This window comes from Athalia rosae, chromosome 2 (genome assembly GCF_917208135.1).
Source record: "Athalia rosae chromosome 2, iyAthRosa1.1, whole genome shotgun sequence".
In the NCBI taxonomy this organism is placed as follows: Eukaryota; Metazoa; Arthropoda; class Insecta; order Hymenoptera; family Athaliidae; genus Athalia; species Athalia rosae.
This window is the reverse complement of record NC_064027.1, coordinates 3,758,912-3,784,910: the sequence shown is the minus strand read 5'-3', so window position 1 is coordinate 3,784,910 and position 25,999 is coordinate 3,758,912. Positions and strand designations below refer to the sequence as shown.

At 40.3% G+C, this 25,999-nt stretch overlaps 1 protein-coding gene across 1 annotated transcript in view; it reads right to left on the bottom strand.

The window, feature by feature from the left end:
- LOC105694026 (cadherin-87A) overlaps positions 1–25,999 on the bottom strand; it is a 151,991-nt gene that overhangs the window by 1,930 nt on the left and 124,062 nt on the right. The window contains exons 4-27 of the mRNA XM_012414332.3: positions 11,397–11,654; positions 8,255–8,389; positions 7,295–7,487; positions 6,830–7,140; positions 6,598–6,753; positions 6,046–6,233; positions 5,557–5,719; positions 5,282–5,437; positions 4,852–5,140; positions 4,551–4,742; positions 4,205–4,458; positions 3,992–4,124; positions 3,695–3,910; positions 3,282–3,581; positions 2,914–3,158; positions 2,549–2,842; positions 2,207–2,404; positions 1,864–2,092; positions 1,226–1,767; positions 978–1,153; positions 781–913; positions 564–688; positions 305–406; positions 6–219 (exon numbers count right to left, since the gene is read on the bottom strand). Coding sequence (XP_012269755.2) covers positions 6–219; positions 305–406; positions 564–688; positions 781–913; positions 978–1,153; positions 1,226–1,767; positions 1,864–2,092; positions 2,207–2,404; positions 2,549–2,842; positions 2,914–3,158; positions 3,282–3,581; positions 3,695–3,910; positions 3,992–4,124; positions 4,205–4,458; positions 4,551–4,742; positions 4,852–5,140; positions 5,282–5,437; positions 5,557–5,719; positions 6,046–6,233; positions 6,598–6,753; positions 6,830–7,140; positions 7,295–7,487; positions 8,255–8,389; positions 11,397–11,654 — 5,202 coding nt within the window. The remainder of the gene's footprint in view (positions 1–5; positions 220–304; positions 407–563; positions 689–780; positions 914–977; positions 1,154–1,225; positions 1,768–1,863; positions 2,093–2,206; positions 2,405–2,548; positions 2,843–2,913; positions 3,159–3,281; positions 3,582–3,694; positions 3,911–3,991; positions 4,125–4,204; positions 4,459–4,550; positions 4,743–4,851; positions 5,141–5,281; positions 5,438–5,556; positions 5,720–6,045; positions 6,234–6,597; positions 6,754–6,829; positions 7,141–7,294; positions 7,488–8,254; positions 8,390–11,396; positions 11,655–25,999) is intronic.

The window sequence follows — 25,999 nt, the reverse complement described above, 5'->3', positions numbered from 1 at the left end:
CTCACATTGTGATTACCAGGTAGAGTTGTATAGTCTGGTGTAGTGGGTCGATGCCTGTTAGGTGGCAATGGATGTTGGATTGTTGCATAGGTATTATCTTGGGACATGTCTCCCATTCCCGTGCTGACTCCACTGCCCCGCCTTTCTGTGCCTAAACCACCCTCTGGTTCACTGAACACTTGCATTGTCAGTTCCTGTTCTTCATAGAGTTTGAGCTTTCTGTGATATTAGAAATAAATAGTTGTTACAAGTAATTTCGTATTTTTATAAATCAGGCATTGAAATTCTAAACAAAGGCGCTCACTGTTCAATCCATAATGGGTTCTCAGTAGTATTCAGTTCATCGATGATTTGCTTTTTGATTAAAGCATCCTTTTTACGTAGGTCATTAGGTACGCTTATCACCCTAGAATTAGAAGAAGATTGATGAAGAGACTCGTAATCAACTAGTGAGGATACCACTTTAGAATATTGAGTTTGACAAAGTTCTACTGAGATAATTGAGTTAACAATACCATTGAGACTTCAATTCTGGGAGCTTATATTATGATTAGTATACACACCAGTGCCTCAGACAGCAGCATACAACAATGACGGTAACAGCCCCAACCACAAGAACGACTAATAGAGCGATCAGAGCAGCTAGCGCTGGATCAAATGGCTCTTCCTGTATTCCGACGTAAGCAGGCTAGAATTATAAGTCAGACCCCATTTAAATAAGTGGATATGCTTTTTTTTGAGATCATATTGAAAAAATATTCATAGATTGAACCAACTTACCACAACATTTTCAATTGCAAAACCAGCGTAGTATTCTTGTAGTGAATCATACTTAGCATCGATGACTTTCAAAACATCTGGGATAGCAGCTATGCCTTGCGATGTATCTACTACATGCAAGTACATATCACACCTGAAAAACATCAGGTTACAAGTTTAGATCTTTAGAATATTAAAAAAAAGTTCAATTTTCTCACCATTCTCTGCGGATATGTCCAGAAGCATCAACGTGATATTTAATATCATCGACAACGACTCTGCTTTGGGTCGCATTTGATAATTGGGCTACAATCTCGTCTTTTTCCCGATTAACTTCCTCAGGGGGTCTTGAAAGAATCACCCGAATAAGCTGCGCTGGTTCAAATACCCATACCTAATTTCAAATGAAAGACTCATAAGGATAAAACTCGACATCGAATCTTCAGCGTTGTAAAGGATTACTCACGTGAACTCGAGTTCGTGCATATCTTTCTGGTGCAGTAGTTTCTTTCGCTATGACTTCAACAATAAATCTATCTTGATTATATTCGGCCATGTACCCGCTTGTAACTACCTTTCCATCTTGCGTTACATTGAAAGGACTTGGCACAATTGATCCGCTCGGTTTTTCTGAGCCAAATTTGTACAGGTTTGCACTTGCAATGTAATAAAACAAGGTTCCATTTTCTCCCAAGTCAGGGTCTGAAGCTGTTACTTTTGCGACGAAGTCATTTATATTGGCCATTGTGTTGATGCCAGAATAATAGTTTTCTCTTTCAAATACGGGAGGATTATCATTTTCGTCAAGAATGTTTATTGTCACGTTAACGTGGCCGTACGCAGGATGTGTCATTAAATGGGCAGCTTCATGTGGCCCAGCATATATGTCCGGATCATTTGCAGCAAGAATTGACAGTACATAGGTATCTCTCTTTTCCCGATCGAACGATTTGTTTGAATAGATGCTACCGTCAGATTTATCCATGTAAAAAGCGTTGTCTTCATTTCCTTTAAAACAAGCATCACTTCGGTTTTGAAAAAAGTTCTTCACTCAATACTGATAAATTAATCTGTCATTTTACGTAGGATGAACATGATTCTTACCTGATAAGATGTAATAATAAACTCTGGCATGCCTTCCTTCATCTTTATCATCAGCTACTACTTTTCCGATTAGATAATCTTTTGGACGATTTTCCATTACATGGAACTTGTAATTATTCTCATCAGAAAATTCTGGGACATTATCGTTTGTATCAACCAATAATACGGTCAGAAGACGTAGGGTTTCGTATGTTGTTGGGCTACCATGATCCGCTGCTACGAGTACAAGCTGAAATTTCAAAGCAGGGAATTATGAAAATCAATAAAAAAGTTTGCCAATTGTCGTATGCAGCTTATTGCAATGTAAATGAGAAAAAGATATTTAACATGGAACCTGGCTTACCTCAAATTTATTCTTGATCTCTCGATCCAAAATGATTTTCGCTCTTAATTCTCCGGTTTCTTGATCAATGGCAAATTCTTCAGTCTCTTGTACGTTTTTGTTTCCAACTTTTAAATGATAACCGACCCTTCCATTCTCTCCGGGATCTCTATCGGATGCCTTTACCGTCATAACTAGATAATTTGGCACACCTGCGTTCTGGAGTGATTTGAAACATGATTAAAATCAAAGGCCCCACAGTATTTATGATCCACAAGTTTTTTGAAGCTATTGGGTGAGCTTCGTTAAATTCAAATTTTACAAATATTAAAACAGATGCAGGTCTAAAAATGTTGAACATACTTCTGGCACCTCGACAGTAGCATTTGGTAATTCGGGCATGATAAATTCTGGTTTGTGTTGATTCACTGGAATCACTCTGACATCGATGTAGCAACGATCGCTATGTGGTCCACGGCCAGCTCCGTCTCTAGCCTCCACTTTGATCCTGTAAGATCCTGCTCTTCCCAACAACGCGGCTGCCGGATACAAGATCCCAGTTTCTGGATTGAGGACGAAAGAATTGTTCTCATTCCCAGCTATTATAGTATAATAGACTTCTCCTTTTTCTCCTTCATCTGGGTCTGCTGCTCTGACCTATGACAAAATTGTTAGCATCTTTCATCTGAAGTATTGCACTAGCTTTTGGAGAGGACTCTGATTAATACCTGTAGAATCGGAGCGGGGGGGTTGACCGGTAGATTTTCTGCCACGGATGCTCTGTATGCGTGTTGTGAAAATATCGGCCGGTTATCATTCACATCCAGAAGCTTGATGTGTACGGGAACGGATGCAGTTCTCCTAGTATTTACGGGTGCACCATCACTAGCCATCACTCTAATAGTCACTTCTGGTGTCATCTCACGATCTAGAACTGTGGCACTACCCACAGTAATTTCACCAGTTTCATGACCTATGTACACATCAAACGTAATCATTATCCAAAAAAGTACACAAATTATTCGTCAACTTTTTTTTCACTGCATCTCATTAGTTTCCCAGACTATCATACTGACAAACTTGATTTTTGACTTACCAATATTAAAATCTGCAGCGTGATCGCCGACTAAACTGTAGCTGACCTGCCCGTATAATCCTTCATCGCCATCAGTTGCTTTGACTACTGTAACGTGAGTACCTGGAGGAGAATTTTCCTTGATAGAAGCACTGTAAGCTTCTTTTTCAAATTTGGGATCTTGATCATTGACATTTATTATCGTTACAATTATTTTGGCGGACGTAGAGAGCTGGGGTACACCAGAATCGTAAGCCACGACTGTGAAGTTCAATTGCTTCGTTTCCTCGTAGTCAATTACTTGCGTTGTCCGAACTATGCCTGCAATAAATGATCAAGTTTAAAAACTGATAATACGGCAGAAATATGAACAACGGTTGACTCTAAATTCCTGGTAGTTGCAAGTTTATTGATTATTTTAACAAGATACACACCGGTAATGTTGTTTATGGTGAAATAAGGACTTGGCGGTTCAATAGCGTATCCTGCGATGTTGCTGTCAGCATCTGTTGCTGTAAATGCTCCAACAACTGAGCCAGTTGGCTGTTCCTCCTGCATTTCAATGCTATATTGGGGGTTTGCCTTAGTCCAAGGCTTTGGGAATTCCGGAGCCAAATGATTGACGTCAATAATTGTGATCACCAGAGTGCCTGGAAAATAATGAAGATTTTTTTTTCGTTTGTTAAGAAACCGGCTGGGAATATAAATTGTTTGATTCAATCATAATTTACCTTTGCCTTGTTGTAGAGTAGGTGCTGTTGTATCCGTCACAACGACTGTTAAACTAACAGTAGCTGCAATATCTCGATCTAGTGGCCTGACTACTGAAACCTGCCCAGTTTTTCTATCGACGGCAAAAAACTCCTGAAATTGGAAGTTACGGTCATTATATTGCATTGCATACGGGTGTATGAAAATCGTTTAGATCTTTTAACTGGATATACCCTGAAAGTCGTGTTATCGAGGACTTGCTGGCCGTTTCTATCGATGGCTGTAATGGGTTCAGAGACAGCGAAGTTTAAAGCATCTCCATCTCCACTGTCGGGATCATGAGCCTTAAGAGTTGCGAAAACAGTCCCTACTGCTGTGTCTTCCGTTACTTCCGCTCTTTGAGTTTCTGGGGTAAAGTATGGTGGCTTGTCGTTGCTGTTTTCAACGTTGACCATCAAAGTAGTTGTACCAGTTAAACTCGGTGTACCTACGAAAATATAATATTCAAATACATATAACTTGTTATTGTCTTGATTCGCCTGCTTTTGATATATTATTTCAAGATATTACAATAATCACCTTTGTCCAGAGCAATAATTTCAATGTGATAAGTATTTCTCTCGTCGAAATCGAGTTTTTTCGAAACAGTGACAACTCCAGTTGAATTATTGATTGTAAAATCATCGAATGCACCTTTCTGGATTCTGTAAACCAATTCCGCATTAACGCCGCTATCGCCGTCCGTTGCTGCCATTTCATCAATTACAGTTCCTGTAAAGTAACAAGCTTAGTTTGATGATTATGTTTTCGACATGTATGTCTCTGATTCACTTGATCCGATGATCTGCACCACTATCAAATATTTGGAACTTGATCTCACCTATGGGCGAAATCTCTGGTATGCTAGCCGTGTATAAATCTTGAGCAAACTGTGGTGCATTATTATTCACATCACGAACGGTAATATTAACAATCGTCGTATCTGTGAATGTGCTATCGCTAGCTTGAATCGATAGAGCGATCCAATCATGTGTTGTATTTGTTACGTCGAGTGGCCCTTTATTTGCGATCGTTACTTCTCCAGTATCTGGATCGACCGCAAACAGATTGTTTTCATTTCCTCCCACGATGCTATAGCTAATTTTCGAGGTCTTATCCTTATCACGTGCCTGAAACAATCATTTATCATGTCACGAGGGTCAGTGACTTACAAATAGTTTTAAACACAACAGTTATAAACGATTGGTATTTCAAATGCGCTATCGAAAAATTATGCAAATCTGTAGCAAAGTCAAATGAAGTTGACTTACTTGAACTTTCAGTTCTGGGTCGAATTTTTCGGCTCCTTCGTCTATGACGGCACGATATTTCTCCTGGAGAAATTGTGGTGGGCTGTCGTTTGCATCTGTTAAACCAACACGCAAAGATACGCTCGTTGTTTGTCCCTTTCCATCGTCATCGGTTGCCTGAAAATATTAATTATAATTATTTATTGCATCCATCGCTCGCGTTACACCATTTAAACATACCGATCATCATAATTTTATGAATCGGTTGCCAATAACAGCGATACCCTAATATCTACCTTGTATGTGAGGAAATATTCAGTTTGCGTCTCATAATCTAAGCATGGTGCTGTGCCAGGCGTGGGGCATGGAGCAACTGTTATGGCTCCAGTTTTGTTATCCACTGCAAAATGATCAGCACCTTGGCCAAGAAGTTGATAAACTATGCCCACGGTACCAAACCTAATACAAAAACATCATACAAAGGGATTGTGTTATGAAATAATTTGAGGTAATTATCATTTCTTAATCAGGCGCTCACTCAGAGGCGCTTGGAATTTCGGAAGCCTTCATTAACAAAAACTTGTTGTTTCCGAAAGGGTAATCAATTAGCAGTATTCAACCAAGAATTAAGCGTCGGAAAACTTTTCCGTAAGTAGAAGTTGTGCGGTGTATCAACTTCTTGAACATGCATAAGGCGTCCGAAAAGCTTTTCCGGTTAAATATTATTTTTTTCACATTGAATTTTATTGAGATATTATTTTTCTAATGCTGAATTCAGTACGTACTGTCCACTATCGCGATCTTTGGCAGTAATGGTTGTCACCGGGGTGCCAGGAATAGCTGTTTCAGAAACTAGTGCAGTGTACGTAGGGCTGTTGAATGATGGTGCATTGTCATTAGCATCTGTGATGCTGACCGTCACCGTTGCCGTTGAGGACAGTTTCGGGTCAGTGTGAACCTCTTCCGCAATTACCTGCGGAAATTTAATTATTATTAATTAAATATGTAAATTTTAATATCCCAAAATCCTCGGAATTTGTTTCGCGCAACCCTCAGACTTGAATTAATCGCACAACTTACATCGTATCGTATTCTTTAATTACGAAACACACAAGTTTCCGGTGTGAGGATATATTTTATAATCAAGTTATATTTATGGATGTAATCAGATTCTCCGTATAGAATAATACGCAAAACCTACGGTCTATTCAAAACTCATATTTACACACAGCTTTCGAACACACAATTTTATATAAGGTAAAAATTGGGGAAGTACCGATAAAACCAGAGAGATAATTCAGCACGGTTTTACGCGGCGCTTGTTCAGATATACCTACCAGGATAATAAATTTTCGTTGATTAGGATTTTCGTAATCAAGGGATCCATTCGTTACGCGGATATTGACAGCAGTGCTCCCGGTAGCTATTGCAGGCTCCACGGTAAAAGCTCCCGTTATATCCTCTAGCCTCAGTGAAAATACCGAGTTCAGGCCCTGGAATTATTCTTTGTTAATTGACTGGCGTGAAAAAAAAAAAAAGATAAAACATAGTCGAACAAAAATTTTATACCACATCTGGGTCTTTGACGGTCATATCAAGGTGAGGAAGCGGGGTTCCGTCCGGAACATTCTCAGGAATTTCTATATTATACTCTCTTCGATTGAACGATGGTGGTTCATCATTAACATCTTTGATTGTGACGGTGGCTTCCGCGGTGGAAACCGTTAAATTATCAGATCCTGGAACTCCGTCGATTACTTCGCGTGCTTTAACTATCAAAGTTAGAACTCCGGTTGAATCGGGAAGTGCTTCTCGATCCAGAGGTTTCGCAGTTCGGAGTTCACCGGTATCGGCATCCAGCAAAAAATAATCTAAAGGATCTGGAACAGGACGTAACACAATTTTTACAACGGACCATTGAACCGACAACGACGCATTTCAACAGATAGAGAGATTCGGTTACAGCTCCGTAAATCGTTACCGCTTTATTGAATTGCATATACGTATATATGCGTATAAAATCTGAAGACTCACTGGTAACCAATTCGTAGATGACCTTCCGTGGCATTCCGCGATCACCGTCCCTCGCTTTAACGGTCATTACGAGAGTTCCTATAGGGTCATCTTCTTGTACGATTCCGGTCAGTGAATCGAGGAACTCGGGAGGGCTGTTCTGAATGTCTGCTACTTTTATCTCCACTCCTGTCGTACTGTTATTTTTCCCATCCTATTGAAAAGCAATGATTCTATATCATTCTGCAGTTTACGCTAAATCTGTTTCCCCTATAACGTCAAATAGGATGGATGATTGATATCTTCCACCCCAATATTTTATGAGGGTTTACTCTCCGGAATATCAATTATTTCTAATTCATTTAATATTTCCTAGAACTTTTCTTTTTCGTTTTCGTATCGCCGCAAACTTTGGATTCGCTTCTTCTACACAGTTTCTCCCATTATAAATGTGACGCGCGGTTATTCTTATCGAATTTACTGTTAGCGCTACGGGTTTTGCTAACTTTGATTAACGTTATGATGACTTTCCGATGCCTCGAAGCCCTGTACAATTCGAGTGATTAATTCGGAATATAATTATGCATAAAATTTCTGTCTCGCGGGCGGACCGTGACAGTAGGTATATGTATACGGTGTCGACCATTCTGTAGGAATACCGTGATGGGAGGAAACAAACTTCGCGTGAATCTACGCGGGTTTGAAACTTCGGTAATTAGGTTTTCATCACCTACTTTCGACTCATAAAAACTTTATTTCGACCCAGAGAGAAATGAGCCACGACTTGCCAGTAAAACTGACACCAAACAAAAGCTACTCGAATATCATTGAGGATATTCGAACTTCATGAGAACATAATAATCTGCAGCATAAAATTTTCACATCACGAACGCAGCATTGCTAAATATTCAGCATGCTGAAATAAGAACGAATATTTCGTAGAAATATAAAGTAATGAAAATAACAGAAATATAAACTCACACTGGCCATCAGGAGCAGCTGATAGAATGGTCTTTCCCTGTAATCCAGAGGCTGTTGTAAGACCAACGCACCAACGTAGGTGTTTTCGCTTTTTTCAACGTCAACGATGCCGAATTTTTCGCAGGCATCGGGAAACTGAAAAATTAAAATTATGATAAAATAATTGAATTATCATAATAATTATTACAGGAGAAGTTTGAGTGAGTTCCATTATTTTTAATTGATGGAAGTAAGTGTTGTACAGCTGTATAACGTGAAACCATTTTCTTCGCGTACTCCGTAATACTTACTATGTACCCTTGCAAAAAGACATATGTCGCAAGTGCAGGACATTGAGCACGAGGATTTTCGGTATATTATGTATAACAAGAATACCATTTAGTCTTCCCTAAAAGTAGGTAAGGAATGTATTACGTACAGACCTACAGAATGTACTTCGGTAAGTATTTCTTAGCACTATTATACCAACACTTCGGGGGAGTTTCTGGAGCTGATATATCGTTGTATTCTATTAAAGTTACTCCGTAATATTTCTCCCCTATCTACCCGTCGAGAGAACAACTTTTATTCTTTATGCGTTCGCTCTCTAACTGGCACATGTTGAAACTCCTGTACATGTACACCGTAAAATCTTACAACTGCGTCAAACAGCGATTTTCTCCACCCACTGAGAATTCTTGCTTTTATTTAATACGGTGTTCTCGATTGCAATTTGTGACTATCGAGGCTGCTCTGGTGACAAACACAAAAGAAAGAATGTCCCCTTAACATGTAAATCTGGCATTCAAAGTCAACCTGACGATCTATATAAATCGGAAGCAGACATTCGAAAAAATTTCCAAAACGTTCTGCGTATTCGTGTTTCTTTGCGCGAAAACAAAATGTAACATGGCGATTGATTTTCTTCTTCTGGGCATACCGTTTTCGCATACGGTCTTGAAATTTATTTGCCAGAGAAAATTCGCGGTCAGCGTATACAGACATTTTTATAAGACTTTTTCTTCTCCCTTCTTTCTTATGATAAGAAAAAAGCCGGATGCTGCGAACAGTTTGCGGATGACGTATTGAAGTTGATATCTGTTCATGGCGGGTATTTCATTGTGAGCAGCGGCTGCGGTGTTAGCTGCAGCATCCGTGTAACGGCAGCAACACCCTTCGAACTGCAGCGCAAAAATCTTCCGACGGAAAACTAGGGGAGATCTGGGTGTACCGGCATGAATGAGATGAAGCTATAACGTGAGGTGAGCCGATAAGGCATCCGACATCGGTGCCGGGAAGTGGGCGGACAGATACAGACCGGGTGACTTTGCAAACTGCCGCGTGGCTTTTGTTTGGGGGAATCAAAATCTCCCGAGGGAAATGAAGACCGCGGTACATGGGGCGCCGGGGCGGACAATTAATCGGTGTTCCTTGATCGAAGTTCGAATCAAATCGAAGTCAGTCTACGTCCCGTTCCTCGAGATTTTCTGTTGTGTAATACAGCTACTATACCCGTTGGCTTTCATTTCTCTCCACTTCCCTTTATATTACATTGTTCTTTCGTTTTCAGCGTTTCGTTCTAATTAATTATCTCCAACTTTGATGTACAGCTAATACCCGCGAACTCTGAGCTTCGACGATTCTGACCTCCCTTTGTAGCGTCGAACAAATTTCATTACACGTCTCTTTTGAAATTATAAACTGCGAAAGAAGGCTTACCAAACAATTGCAGGTATCGAATGCTCGTTACGCGACGCGGTCCTCCTTACAACGTACATTTATCTGCCCTCGGTAGACACCGTGGTAATTCACAATACGAGACTACTAGGTATACGCCTGGTCAGTGGTATAGGGTGATCATCACACATAGAGTACATGGGAAGAAGGAAATATATGTACATATGTACGGATAGGGACGCCGGTACAGACGCATTAGTTACGTTTAATGACCCTGCATTGTGTTTGGGGGGGGAGGGGGTGTCCACATGTAACGGCATTAAAGTTCGCCACGATAAACCTGGAGGACCATTAGTTAAAAGGTTTCACAATTTTATCGGCCATTTTGTAGGAAACTGAATTTATCGAGCAACTACAGGTATATACGGTATTATATTGCGCGTATGGGGTGTATTGGCATACGCAGTCATGTGTGTGTGTATAGTCACGTGCATATACCTAATATATACATGTGTAAATATTCGGGCGGCATATCTATATATACACAGTTTGGGCATTACATACAAATGTGCGTGCGGCTGCGTGCAACACGTTGTGATAATGTAATATAGGGGTATATGATATGAGTGTTGTATACGTTTACGTTTTGATACCACAAAACATGCTATATTTGTACATATGTTTACAATGTGTATCGTACGTACATACATATATGTATTGTATGTGTACAGGAATATAACTGAGGCCCATACGTCACGGGAAAACGACGCTTGAAACTCGGTAACTGTCGAGATTAACTGTAAATTGAGTTTCCAAAATACGTTCACGTGCCTATGCCCGGAGCTGCGTTATGATCTACTCTGCAAACCGTAATTAAACGGAAGTAGACACTTTTTCATCATAACATCTGAATCGGAATAGGTGTATATATTCCAGGTTTTCTTATTACCTAGTCAATCGATACCCACCCCGGCCTTTCGGGTTAGAGGCACATTATTTCTTCGGTCGGATATAAATTTGCAGGCATTGTACATATCCGCGAAATCGCATTTCGAAAATTGACATTTACTTCCGTTTTCTAACTCGAATTAAGATTGCCATTGGTTCTTCACCGCCGAAGGAAAATTGAATTGAAATTGTAGGAATGTAGAATGAAAAGCGGTTCGGCGAAAATTAAGCTAATTTTTTTTTTTTTTTTTTTTTTAAATCGGATCTTACCGATCTTCATTTCCAAACTATAAAATCGAACAGTTTGAAAGCGCGGATGGTGGAATTCTAACAGAAAAACTCGTACAATTTGATCGACCACTTTTCCTGAGGGTATCAACATTTTTTTTTTTTTCAAATTCATACAGGTAAGAGATTTCTAATATGGGGCAGCGTTTTCCGCGGTGGAAAATGATGGAAACCTACAGGGTACTCCGCTTACGGAAGAGCGGCCATGTTTGAAAATGAAAGGGGAAGTGATGGTTCCGTATATCTGTACCTGCGGCTGAGGTATGCAAGATAGCTCGATGTTCTCCCCTATCAAGTCTGGGTCGGTGATTCTGATACCAGGGAGTATAGTAGAACCCGGAGGTGTGTCCTCAGCAGCCACAGCTTCGTAAGGAACTCCGAGGAAACGAGGAGGATTGTCGTTCTCGTCGAGAACGATTACGTAGGCGTCGACGCCAACGATGTTGGGTTGTTGTCCCTCAGGTACTTCATCTTCCAGAGTAACTCTGAAGCGTACGGTGTCATTTTCCTGGAACAACGAATTTGGGTATATATTTACACTATGATCCAGTTACTCGTGACCAGTATAGGTATACCTGGATCAACATTTTCATCTATGGTATAATTATCTCCAGAATTCGAATACCGGAGTATCGATCATTCGATTTCAGAAACTCCTCCAAATTTTCAAGTTTCCACTTTTCATTCATACTTTTTTTATTCAATCGAAAAGTGGAGGATATTCCGCTGCTTTTTTTTCATTCGAATTATACAGCGTACCCCGCAGTGCGTGTGGATCCATTCATATCATACAAGTATACATATATATATACGCGATTCGGTGAATGCCGTTCATTTTTTTCCTATTCGTTTTTTGAATTTTATTATTTTTACCTACCAAATGGCTTCCTGGTAGCTTTTAAAAATATATTCCTCCGATATAGGTACGTTATACATATGAAGAGGAAAACATCGGCGGCTCCCTAAAATAATCAACCCCTCTATGCAGGAATCCGCGGAAATAAAATTATTCGATATATCGTCTTTCGGTGCAGCGGACCACGCAAATATCACGAGTAGGTATAATTTCTTTCCGAAAGCTCGTTAAAAAATATCTAACTATGTTTGCGTACGCTATAGGATCACATGTGTGCACAGGTATACATATACGTTTCCTCCATAATAACTCGCATATTTCTCTCGAAAGAACTTAACGCAGACCGACAAACGAGAATGTATCGAGCGATGGAATGAAATTTCCCAAATTTGTTACTGCGGAGGGTCAGGATTAAAAAATCAACGATTCGCCAAAGAAAAGTCCGTCTGCGTGCGGGTGAAATTTTGCGATAGATGCGCATGAAATGACGAGGCAAATGCCAGCGAAATATCGAAACGATTTCAGCGGAACTTTCGAAGGACTCCGAATGGCGCGATGCGATGAGAATAACGCGAGAGGGTTATTAACGCGTGTAAACGGAACGCAATCGATCACTTTTTTGCCTACCTTCGGGCTGGCTTTGAACTCTATTACCTGAAATTCTGCGGTGCGGATAGGGGGTATTTAACACGAAATAGACAAATAACGACGCCGCGGGCTTCGACGATTACCGGTGCAACGCTATTGGTATACGTTAAAATCAAACGCGTGTGGTTTAAATATTTACCTATAGCATCGAAGCAACCGCAGTGGAAATAAAGTTACACACGTAAAGTTACATCGACACGATGTTTCATATTTGCCTGATCAAAATTGCACCACTAGTCGTGGCTTCGGAGAGGCGTCTGCAGTCATAGCAAATCAATGTCACCGTATCTTCAAAGAACAAATGATACGGCAGGCTACAAGAAACAAAAAAAAAAGAAAAAAAAAAAATCGCAACGAACGTGCAAAAGTCGCGAAAGCGATTCTCCTCTTTTTCGTTGATCGAATTACATTTTCATCAAAGAGCGAACGCTCTTTTTCTTATTATCAATTAGCGAAAGGAATAGACAGAGATTCGAGCCAAAATCAATTTTCTACCTCGGGTCAATCTCCGCGAGTAACATAAATAGCGAAGAAATATTGCCAGTGAATATAAGGCGAGGTGATGTTTGGGCGAGGGTAGAGAACGTGTACGGAGATTTTTCTGTGTGCGTGTTTGTTCGTTATACTAATTCTCCTATAAACAGGACTGAGAAAACTACACAAGGCGAAGATTGCCCTCGACAAAGAACCTTTTCCGAGGTAGAAAAGTTACCGGGATTACTTCCGGATTAGATTAGCGGCTCCACCGAGCATCCCTTGCGCACGGTAGTCGCCGGAGAGGAGCTTCCCGTCGCCAAAAAGTATAACGAGTAGGTATATAACAACCGCGTATTCCTCCATCCTGAATAAATCCAAAGAAAATTCAGCGGCTCTTTTCCCGAGAGGCACTTTCATTTGCACCGCGGGGATCAGCTTGACATCCTGTTTTACCCCGTCGAGGAAATCTAAAATTTTAAATGAAAAGACTCACGCTTGTCGTTTCTAATTCTCTGGCCAACCGCACAGATATAATTCTCACTTTTGAAAAATTTCACTCGCGGCACGTAGGATCTACCGAAAATTTCTCCCTGTTTCACTCCACTCTCGTTGTACGATAACGAGGTCGGAGAATCATATGATTGTCGCCTCACTGTTTTTCAATTTGTAAAAATATTTGAAAAGCAGGATCCTAAATGTTTTATGCACTGTACACACACCGTGAAATACATACACATATATGTATCTACATATCTACACAGAATCAAGGAAATCTTTTTTGCGGTTCCGCTGAAACCTTCCGCTGAATCATCCTTTGCTGATTTCAACGAAACTTTTCTGTGTATAGTTTGATGAACTTCGGTCGATGGCCACATGAGGTTTTTTTTTTCGAACTAGTCGTTTGCGGGTAAATACGTATAACTCTTGAGACTGCGGTGAAGGGTCGGGAAAATTTTCAAATAAAAGTTATTCGCCCCGAACTTCGACCGACCCCGGTTGAATGTAGGTACGGAAAAAAGGTAGAGCGAAAAATAGAAAAAGAGGAATTACAATCAGCTGGAGCTAACTGGGCGGTATTTTTGGAACAATTAGTTCGGAATCTGGAATCCCATTGCCACTATCTCTTTTGATACGAGATACCGCTGCGGAGTAAAAATATATTTTAATCTTCCGAAAAAATGATGAATATTTTAAATGCTAAGGAGAAGAAGAGGAAAAAATAAAAACGAATATTTATCGTGAAAAAGATTTTATTCCATCGGTGTCTATCCCGGCGAAATCAATTCAGCGGGTTCGAGATGGAGTGAAAAAAAGGAATCGATAAAACATGAGGGAAAATAAGAAAGACATTCATCTTGCATCCCGTTCAATGTACACGTGACCAAACACATAAAGATGTCGCTTACTCAGCCGTTCCTCTCAATGTTTATGCAAATTTTATACGCTCGGAAATAGGTGAGGGAAAACAAAGTTGAAATATTGTATACTAAATTCGTGGTAAAATCCAGAGTGTGACTCGCGTGCAGCATGTTCGGGAAACATCTATTTACGCAACACGTATCCATACATCATTCGACGACTACGTAGTACGTACATATAATACGACGCTCTACCTACATTCACATTTCACAATCAGTCCGCAATGGACCTCGTATAGTCATTAATTATTAACTTTATCACCGTTGGTAGACTACGCGCGCGATGTATACCCTTCTCAACCAGCAGACAATGGCATTAGCTACTCGGTAATATATATTTTTATTCCCCGCGACTCTCCGCAGATAAAGGCGAAGAGCCTCCCATCGCCGCACGGTTTCCCCAATTCAAATCCAAATGTTACAGCTACTTCAACTTCGTAATTAATCATTCGCAATTACTTCTTACTCGAAAAGTTGTGCTGAAAACACGGCTGATTTGACGAGTTGATGAATAGGAACGTGCTTTTTAACGTGTGAAATATATATCTTTTTTTTTTTCGTGGCAGCCCGCATGTCCTACCTCGGTAAAACGTATTGCGAGAGGTAAATAATCCGAATAAAAGAAAAAGATAAAATAAAACACGTCCCGTACATGCACCGGGGGGCGGGGGAAATAAATTCGTCCGCAGCGGCATGATATCCTAGAACCGTGATGCGGTGCAATTTATGGTTAAGACGCAGCGACAGTACAGGATAACTTGATAGTTGATGTTACGGTAACGGCGTTTTATTTGTCACCGAAGGGTATGTCGGCTTCGTAGCTGGTAACGCTCGATTACAATACAAATTTCATAATATGTTGTAACAAAGAATCGGATATACCGCAGATGAATGAAATGAAACGGAGATAATTTTTTTTTCACGTGAAACGTCGGCTATTGGAACAGTGGCAGGTGTTAATTGATATGGAAATTCCTGAAACAATCGATTCAATCGTACCCTATTGTCGATGTTGCGATTTTTTTAACTCCTCAGTCGTCGACGTACCACCATGCACGTGTCTTTTGAAATTCGATTCGACGGCGGTCGCCCGTAGGAAGAAAAAAAAAAAAAAAAATACCGACGACTTTCGGACGCAGTTCGGAGTTCGGTTGGACATAAAGTTTTCAATATTCGATACGCCGTGATGCTCTATGTTCGGTTCACGGATTTCTCCGAATTTCGTTACACCTATTCGTAGGTAGGTAAGTATGCGTCAGGGTCCTGAGGGATTCCGATCGTCGCGGTATTTCAATTTGAAATCTTCGATTCTCCGACAACTTTCGCTCGCAACGTACACGTCCGTCGCACATGTGTGATAATTAGGGGGGGGAGGGACATGAACTCGTACCCATCCTCGACCATCCGCGGAGGTATTCGTCAACTTTCCCATCCCTCGTCACGCACGAAACGGAAATTATTTCACGCATACCTGTACACGCCGGTGTCCTTATAAGTTACATACCGACGTAACTAATCGAGACATTTCCACCGCAGAGGTTACGGACAATCGCGTAATCAACCCTCTGAGCTTGCAATGAATTTAATCACTCTATATATAGCGAAGCGCAGGACGCGCATCAGCGATGGCGAAACTGACCCAGGCGGCATAGTCGAGCTACGCGTTCTGTCCATACGGAGCCTCCGACTGCTACGGTATGACGCCGTGTGATATACATCGCGCGTAAGAGGGTGCTTACGGCGTGACGTATTATAGGTGTGAGGTAATATTTAAACTGCAAAACGCGACTATTTTCCGCTGTAAAAGTACCCACCTCCGTCGAAGCATATTTGGCAAAATAAAAATGGCGATATATATATATATATGTACGTGACTCGTTGTTTCTTTTGTCCGTTTTTATATGAGTATACTTCCTCTGGATTGTTACTACCCACTCGCAGGATATTACCAAGGAGTTGCAAGCGCGATATATTCCAGCAATAAGAACACGTCTCTAGGTATTTCTCGTAATTATGTCTTGAAACTGGAAGGAGAAACGAACGGACAGCGTAGTGAAACGACTAGGCGTCTGAGTGTCTGCGGTTTGCCTCTCTGTATATAACAGAAGCTGGAAACATCGTTGAACAGTTACAGGGTCTACATACAGCGGCGGTTCATACGCCGAGGAAACTCTGCTCTTCTGACTCTGAAAATTCCCCACGTGCCACAGGGCGCACAATTCACGTCCGTCTGTCCCCTGAACGTATAAGTCGCACCGTGTGCGCGGGGGTTTGTTCGCGGTTCTCCGCCATTTCGCGTACGAAACCCCCTCCTCGCGCACATCCGTTCTTTTACGCTTCCGTTTCCGGCAAAGAGTGCCCGTAATTTCTATATCACGAACAAACTACGAGGTCAGAAATTTTTCAGCTTAGGCAAGGAGAATCGAGAAAAATGGAGAAAAATCGAGAAATTATACCTACCGATTTCCGTTTTCGCTACTGCTCTTATACCACATCGTCAAATTTCTCGACTCCATACGAGCTTACGCGACGTTGTACAGTTCTAAAAATATCGCTCAATGTTAAACCTTAACATTCCGGCAGAACTAGAAGTGCTTTCGGCCTCTACGAGAATTCAGGTCAGGGTTGAAAGACCTTTGACTACCCTCGTCGGCAAGAGACTAGTGGCCGCGATGGGTGTACGTATAGTTTCATAAATCGTAAAAATTTCTCAGGTAACTCTCAGGTATGGACTGAGAACCGTATAGGCGATGGTTTATCAGCAGTTATCCGGTGTAACAGGATCACGCCCGCGTTGTATAAAGAAACTTATCGCTCGATTTACGTTAATTCCCCGACGTTGATTACCATAATTTAAATTCTCCAAAGTTCGGGGAGCCCGAGGTGGTGTATATTCGTGGTCGGTTCAACGGTTGCCCTGCCGCGGTCGGCGATTCGCGCGATTCATTATACATATATGTATATATATTATATGTTCTTGAAATGCATGAAAAGTGCACAATTAAGCCCGTTTCGAAACTTTTCTGAAAAGAGTGTAGTATACACAGAGTTTCGTGACAAGTACATAAGTTTGGTTCCAGCCTTCCACGCTCTTGAGTTCACTCTTACGTTAGTAGGTCTCGGTTTTTATCGTTAAAACGAACGATTCGTTCAAATTACGAACTTCTGCGCTTTCAGCCACATGAACCTGCGAAGCAATGCACCAACTGTACGTACGTACGTACGTACGTATGCATCTGTACACCATACACGTTTGTATGTAAGCTACACGACGTCGTACTGCAAATTTATATCGCGGTGAAAAATTTAATGAACTTTCCGCTCTGGAAACAAATGCGAGTGCGTCGGAGTTGGTGAATGAATACCCTTCGTTCAATGGGGCACAGAAGAGGCGGTATAAAAAATAATTAAAAACCAACGGGACTCAGGGATTTGTGCGTTGTTCGCAAATCGTATTCGCCCTTTGTACGTAAGTGTATCGACTCGTTAGTGACACGCTAACAATAAGTACACTTTTAGTGTAACAAACCAAGCCAAAAAACGACTTGCGATAGTTACTTCGGAAAGATCGAAGTAATGTCACGGCCTGCCAAATCGTTCGAGTCGTTCGCGGTATTTTTTTGATGACCGTAGTCGGTGGAAACTTTGCGGTGCAGCTTATACGTCCTCGGCGTTCAACAACTGACTGAGGTGGTTAGGTACTCGAGTTTTCCGGGGTCTTTTCAATCGCGATAAAATAAAATTTCTCTGAATACCAGCGGTGTCTGGAAGGACTCGATTTTCGAACAAGTATCGATTTATTTATTTAAACTTTCTCAACGCATTTCGACTCGCAGATCTGATTACGATAATGTCTATGAAATTTATCTACTTCGCAGACGTCAATATGGCGGGCTGTGTTACGCGAACCTCATTGTTGGTCGGCGGTGTAAAAAAAAATCCTATAGGCTTTGCAGAGAGACGTTCATTGCATGAAGTGGACAAAAATTCAGACACCTTTACTAAGATGTGTGATAATTAACGAATGATATTGAAAATTATAAGTCGGTGCGGAGCGATTGAGGATATTCTTCTCGATCGAATCGAATGGACGAAATAATCGCGGGGCCTTGATAGAGTTCGATGGAAGGAATTCGTGGTCTTGGATTTCAGACTGAAGAACTTAGAAACCATCAGATTGAACCGCTCGCGCCGCAGTGAGTTGGAAACGTCGAGAGTGCAGTCTCGTTAGCGTCGTATTGTTGAAGATGGTGTTACGTTCCGATTGCACGATTGCCAGAGACGCAACGAGTGTAGTTGGGGTTAACTCCGCTTGTCTGAAGGATGAAAATTCAACGATCGAAAAGTTTCGAGTGATTTTTCAGCGACTCGAATAGCCTTTTCGACTTGTTGTCAGTACTCTTTGTTAGTGAAACAGAGGAGATTTTTCTCCGGCTTTTTGAAAAAGAGGCGCGATTTTTTTAGGGATGAAAACTGGGGTTGTTTTTTCATTTTTTATGCGATTAAGGACAAACGAACTCCAGGGTAAACGTTTAGTCTGTTTCAACTCTTTCGATTCTGTGCATATAAGATTTATGGGGTGAATTTACTCAATACTCTTCGGGAAAAATATGATGTGCGTGCAGACGAATGAAAAATGTAACAATGGTACAGAAGCGATCTGATTGTAAGTCCATTCACCATTCACCATTATGGTAATTTTCGTTAAATTCACAGTCGATAAATTGGTCGACTTATCTTGAGCAGCTTTTCCCAATTATTTTGTATCGTTTATATCCACTGGTATCCGGGCATAAAAAATAACTCGAAGGTAAAAAAATGAAGAATCGGTCGAGTCACCGAGCCGAGGTTGAAGTGGTAATCGGTGTTCTGGTTTTTCGGGTGCTCGATGCGGTGTACCGCAGTAACGAGAAATTCAGTTATGAATAATTAATCGTAAATTATGTCGCGGATACCTGACGAAAATAGTCGATCGGTGGAAGGTATATATAATAAGGTAAACGCAAGTGAAGGTATAGTACCCACAACCTCCTCGGCAAAGTTTATCTCGCTTAAACGTCGGGTATAAGTTCCCGGTCTTATGGCTACCCCGGTAATAACGTCTCCGCGGGGAACCTTCGAAGGGTATCACGCAATGCGATTTTCTTTTCTTTCCGCTTTTCAGATAATTCGCTTTATCCTTCGACTTCCTGTCCGCCACAGATGGCGGCCTTACAAAGCACAATACCCTCCGTACTCCCCTCATTTTATCCCATCCCATCCGTTCTTTTCCCCTTTTCCTTTTCTTTACTCCATCCGTTCGCCCGAAATACACACGCCACGAGAAACCGGCACTAGACGCTCGGAGAAAAATAAAACACACAAAAAGCTTAACGGAAAATAATAGAAAAAAGAGAGAGAAAAAAAGACAATGGAAGATAAAAATCCGAACAGATCGAAACGACCGACCCCGAGTCAAACACTGCCGCGAACATATTTTCCAAATGTGCCAACCATCGTGTAGCGTTTTGTATTTGTGATTATTATTCATTCAACAGCTGTTGAAAATTTGTCGCAGTTTCGCATTCACACTTGTTATGAAGCATATTGGATTTGTTAAAGTTTTTACGGGAACATTGATCGAACATACAGTTAACAGTACCTCGTGTCAGTTGGAAGGAAAATTGATCACTCACTGCTCAAAAGCAGAATGCGGAGTTGTTGGAAAATTAATTTCAGAACGATTTTCCTATGGATTATTGCGTGAGAAACACGAATGTGTCGATTAAATTGGGTTGGAAACAAATTCCATCGAGATATCCTTGATTTTTCACATTCGGGATCGAGAAATTGACGATAACTCGGTCGATTTCATAGATAAATCAATTTGGTTCCTGAGTTCGGATTCCTGAGGTCAAAATACATAAGAATATCATAGAAAACCCGAAAAAAAATATGGATTCTTGACCCCAAAATTGAAAAAACTCCAAGGGTTTTTCCGATTTTTGAGCCAAAAATTAAGTATTTTTGAAATCGATTAAATGACACTTTTCTTACGTATTTTGATCTCAGGAATCCGAATCTGAAAGAAAAATTGATCTATCTCTAAAATTGACCGAGTTATCGCCAATTTTCAGCTTTTTGGGGTCAAAAATAAAATATTGATTTTTTAGTCTATCTTAATGTAATTTGAGCTCAGGAATCCGAATCCGAGAGAAAAATTGATCTATCTGCAAAAATGACCGAGTTATGCCCATTTTTTCGCATTTTTTACCATAAAAATGGAGATATCTTGAAGGGAAAAATTCGTAGCTCAATTTGGACAACGGATTCGTGTTCCTGAAGTCAAAATACATAAGAAAAGTCCCATACGATCAATTTTGAAAAATAAAAATTTTTGGTCAAAATTTGAAAAAATCGTAAGGGGTACCCCTTGGAAAAATCTCAAATTTTAGCCGAAAATTTTTATTTCTTAAAATTGATCGGATGGCACTTTTCTTATGTAATTTGACCTCAGGAACACGAATCCGTTGTCCAAATTGAGCTACGATTTTTTCCCTTCGAGATATCCTCAAATTTGTACCAAAAAATCCGAAAAAATGAGGATAACTCGATCAATTTCATAGATAGACCAATTTGGCTTTCAGATTCGGATTCCTGAGATCGAAATACATAAAAATAGCATATAAAATAAAATACGTTTTTTTGACCCAAAATCGCCAAAATTTCAAGGGGTACCTCTTTGGATTTTTTCGATTTTTGGGCCAGAAATGTATTTTTAAAATTGATCGAATGACACTTAACTAACGTAATTTGACCTCAGGAACACGAATCCGTTGGTGAAATTGAGCTACGAATTTTCCCCATCGAGATATCCTTGACTTTCCACTTTTTGGAACGATAAATTGGCGATAACTCGATAAATTTGATGGATAGATTAATTCGACTTCCAGATTCGGATCCCTGAGGTCAGAATAAATAAGAAAAGCATCCAAAACCTAATTCGAAAAAATGTCTATTCCTGACCCCAAAATAGGAAAAAATCCTAGGGCTCCTCCCTTGGATTTATTCGTTTTTTGGGTCACAAATTTCGTTTTATTAGAGAAAAAATTACGCAAATGAATGAAACGTGATTGCATTTGCATGAAAGGTGCAGATTTATATATAGTATGTCGTATTTTGAATATATTAAAAAATAAAAAAAAGAGTTTGCCTCGAATCCCGAGGGATCGAGCTGAATCCGTAGCTTCCAGAGGGTTCGACATGTTCCAATTGTAGGAAGGGCAGGTAGGCGCAGATATTTGTATAGGTCATATGAGCTACGTATAGTATATGAATATATTTCCTATATTAAAAAGGAGGCGTGCACTCGACTCACGCCACGAGATGCAAACTCGCATGTATGATTCAATGTTAGACTCGAATGAAAACTACAAACGAAAAAAAGATTGAATCTCTCGACAGAAGATTTTCGGTTATACGGTATACGGCGGTTGTGTAGTGCGAGGCGTTGCACCAGCGGATGACGAGATTCGATTCGATCGAGAAATTAGCGCAGGCACTGCGACGAAACGAATAATCTATTTATGAGGAGAACAAAGAACTCTAGGATTGAACGCGACAGAGCACGTATTTTGTCAGATATGATTTATTGTACGACGATATCTGACTCAAAATTGAAAATACAAACGAATATAACATACGAATCCATGAATTTGCCTATTGCGAAATATTTGCATAAAAGAATTTATAGAATTTTACCTACGACGATGTTTGATTGAAATAAAAAATATTCACCAATAAACTACGAATTGAGATTTTTTTGTTTTTCAACGTGAAATTTGTCATGCGATAATGCGTTAGAAAAAATGAAAAGTACGACAAATTGAAAAAAAATAAACTAGAAATAGAGTGCATATTTTATTAGATTCGAGCCATGAAAATTTATCAATTTGTTGGTGAATATCATTAAGTTTCGAGCTCAAAAACGCATTTTCGCGCGTCCACCGACGCCAACCGTTCGATGGGTCGTGAGAATTTGAAATCACGCGTCTTTCGGAGTGCGAAAAACGGGAACTGAAACGGTTTTGCTGACTGCATAAAATACACCAGAAAATTCATCATTCGAATAGAAAATTCACCAAAAATAAAATGAAGAACAACGTAACGGAGCATCACGGTGTTGAGCGCAATGCTATGGTGCTAATAAATTTTCATCCACTGCGAACACTATCTTTATTCAGAGCCGCATCTGAAATTTTGAGATAGCATAATTCGTTTCACGGTTTACGCTCGATACGTGCGACCGATCCTATATGCGTGCCACCAGATAATACGCGTGTGTAAACTCAGGCTCGGACGCCGGTGGCCAGTTTTTGCGGCTATTGGCCCCTCGAGTTTTTGTGCCACGTAATGAGCTTAACTCTTGGCTGTCCTGCAAACCAACCCCTGATGCGGTTCGAGGCGAAGGTTTCGGGATGCGGTCTTCTGTGGGTAACGAATGGAGAGAAAAAAAACGAATTTTTTGAAATATTGGCTCACGCTCGCGCTCCCTACCTTTGCTCGAGTTCATTATGTACCCATAAGCCGTTAGTAGAGCGAAGTAAAAATGTTCAAATCGACTCACCTCAGGTAGGGGTACAGGGGGCGAAACGGGGTGCCCCAAAAATTTCGAAACGATCGAAAAGGACTTCGAACATCACTCCGGATTTAAAATTTCTTCATTTTTTGTCTCCACGGATTCCTCAAGTATACCCCATATTGCCCCGCGTTCCCCTATTTATGTGCAAAAAACTTGCGTCTTGGCACAACAGCGAGGAAGCTTTTTGTCGAACCCCTTCGACCTAATTTCCTTTTTTTTTTTTTTTTGTTATTTCAACCAATACGTCTGAATTGGCTGGCTTCGAGATCAGTCAAAATATGGGTAAGACTTGACCGGTTCAATAGCCTCTGGTTTGATTCATTTCGCGAGCAGAAAACCCAGAAGAATCCGTGGCTTTCGTTTCGTGTTTAGAAAATCTTGGGACGCTTCGTTTTCACGTGGAGTTACACGAGCTTTGAAAATGAAACTTTTCAAGACATTCGAGGTAGTTTAGCACGGCTTTTGGTCGTGAGACGCAACTTTCGTGCGACATATACATATGTAACGTAATTCACTTGCATAGTTCTTAACTGGAAGCTCGTATAGCAGAAGTAGTAATGAAACACTGCGGGAAGCGAAAATCGTAATGATGCTGCGTACATCATACGGAGTATGACGAACGACGAGAGCTGCATGGAATATATATATATGTATATATTCGTAATTTGAGTACGTCATTAGTGGCGCGCAGTATGTGCCGTACAATATACCATGTATACATATATTCGTGCAACGCCACTTCACTAACGTCATTCATTTTTCATGCCAACTCTCTGCAAATAGACAAGAACGTCGAAAGGCTTTGGAATCACCGATTCGCGGTACGGAAATGATATCCGATAATTTTCGCCACCGAAAAATCTTTAAAAAAAAAAACCTGCTCCATCCGATTCTCGGTACGATACTATTTTTCGGGGGTGAATTTTTCGTAGACAGCAACGAAGATATCGTTACAAGTTTCAGGAAATGTTTTGGGGAGATTTGCGGAAAAATTCGCGACTAACCGCGAAACTCGTGCGACTACGGCCCGCGTATTTTCGTTTAATTATACCGAAGCTGGATACGTATATCACGTGGAGGAAGATATAAAAAGCTCGGAAGAGCCGAAAGTGGAGAGAATCCACAGTCATGAATCAAATTAATATTACCCTGCACTGCGTGATCATTTCCCCCAGGACAAAAGGAAAAAGGGAAACACACCGCGAAGTATGCATGCATATATGTATATATGTTATGCATGATTATGTATGTGCGATATTAAATTCGATTCAACTCGGTATTCAACAATGCCTACGACCTCGTTGAAAATTTATTAAATAAGCTCGTCGGAATCTTTCTCGTAGGTAGGTAAAAAAAAAAACGAGAAAAAAAAATGAGAAAAAGAAAGAGCGAAAGAAAGAGACAAAAAACTGTTCGAAAGTTCACTGCACTTGCGCGGTTGATTTTAATATAAATAAATGGAGTATAATATGCCGCATGACCTGCAGGTGTTTTCTACATTCAATTTCCAATATCATTTTATACAGAATTTTCATGTTCGTCATATGAGAAAGACGTGTTCAGTGAAAACTGTAGAATACGACTTCGCATGGATAAGACTTCGCTCGGTTGTGTATATAATATACCCAGCTAGATATACGTATAAAGTTTTATGTACATACGTTACACATACGTATCCATCGATGTGATTCGACGTCATTCGTGTTTTCTTGTAAGAGAAAAAAACAAAGAAAAACAGTCTAGAAAATTACGGAATAAGAATAAAAAGTATAACTACGTTACGTACAAAGAACTACTCTAATAAATTGAACTTGCGTGAAAAATTGATCTTCTCTGAGGATGTTTGAGTTTTTGAATTTTTCCATCTAACGCCGCGCAGTAAGAGGTGCCAAATGCCGAAGGAGCCGAGCGAGGGCTCCCTTATATTTTCAAGACGCAAGGGTTGATTCGTTGAGGAGATCAAGCCTTCGCACGGTTATATATGTAATGAAAAAAAAAAAAAACAGCAAAAAAGAAAGAAGAGGGAAAAAGGTTGTATGTAAATAGAAAGAGGGAAAAATTCAAAGCCGCTTTTAAGTTTACCGGTGCATGAAGATCGAATAAAATCAAATCAAATCGTCGATCGACTACGTACAGTGTACGTACACAATGAAATAAGAAAAAAAAATATGTATCCTTCTTCTTTCGCGGAGTTATATCGTTGCATCGAGAAAAATACAGAAGGAGTTAGAAAATTTTCAAATCAAAACTTTACGTACATTTACATATCGTAGGTGCATATATATATGTATGGGTGAAGTCTTTATTGCGTTCACTCGTGCTCGTATTATCATATCGAAATAGCATAAAGTTTATTCCGTTATCGGATTCACATGCTTTTCTCTAATATCGTATTGAACGTGCTGCCTATCTGCGAATTGAGCATAAATTCGAGATAGCGAAATATTGTACCATTATACGGTCGATAATCGAAAATTTATCGAACGCATAAAGGCGTATTAAGTTTTCCCGTATTACGCTAGATCGTTGTACGATCTTTTACATCTCCTTCGTGCCGCTCCGGGTATCCTCGTAGAATTTTTGAATTCAACGCAGACGAGTATCTCGGTTACCAGATATTCGAAATCCATAAAAAACAAAAAAAAAAACGAACGTGCATTATTAACAGCAAAAATAGCTTCACTGCGAATTATAAACGTGAGCAGGTGCTTATCAAGGACTCGACGTCAACTGTGATCAGGAATACGCGATTCTAGCGCACCGACTCTTGGTGGAAAAATCATAGCTCGTTCGGTTTACCTTGGCCAAATTTTTTCATCAATAATAAGAGTTCG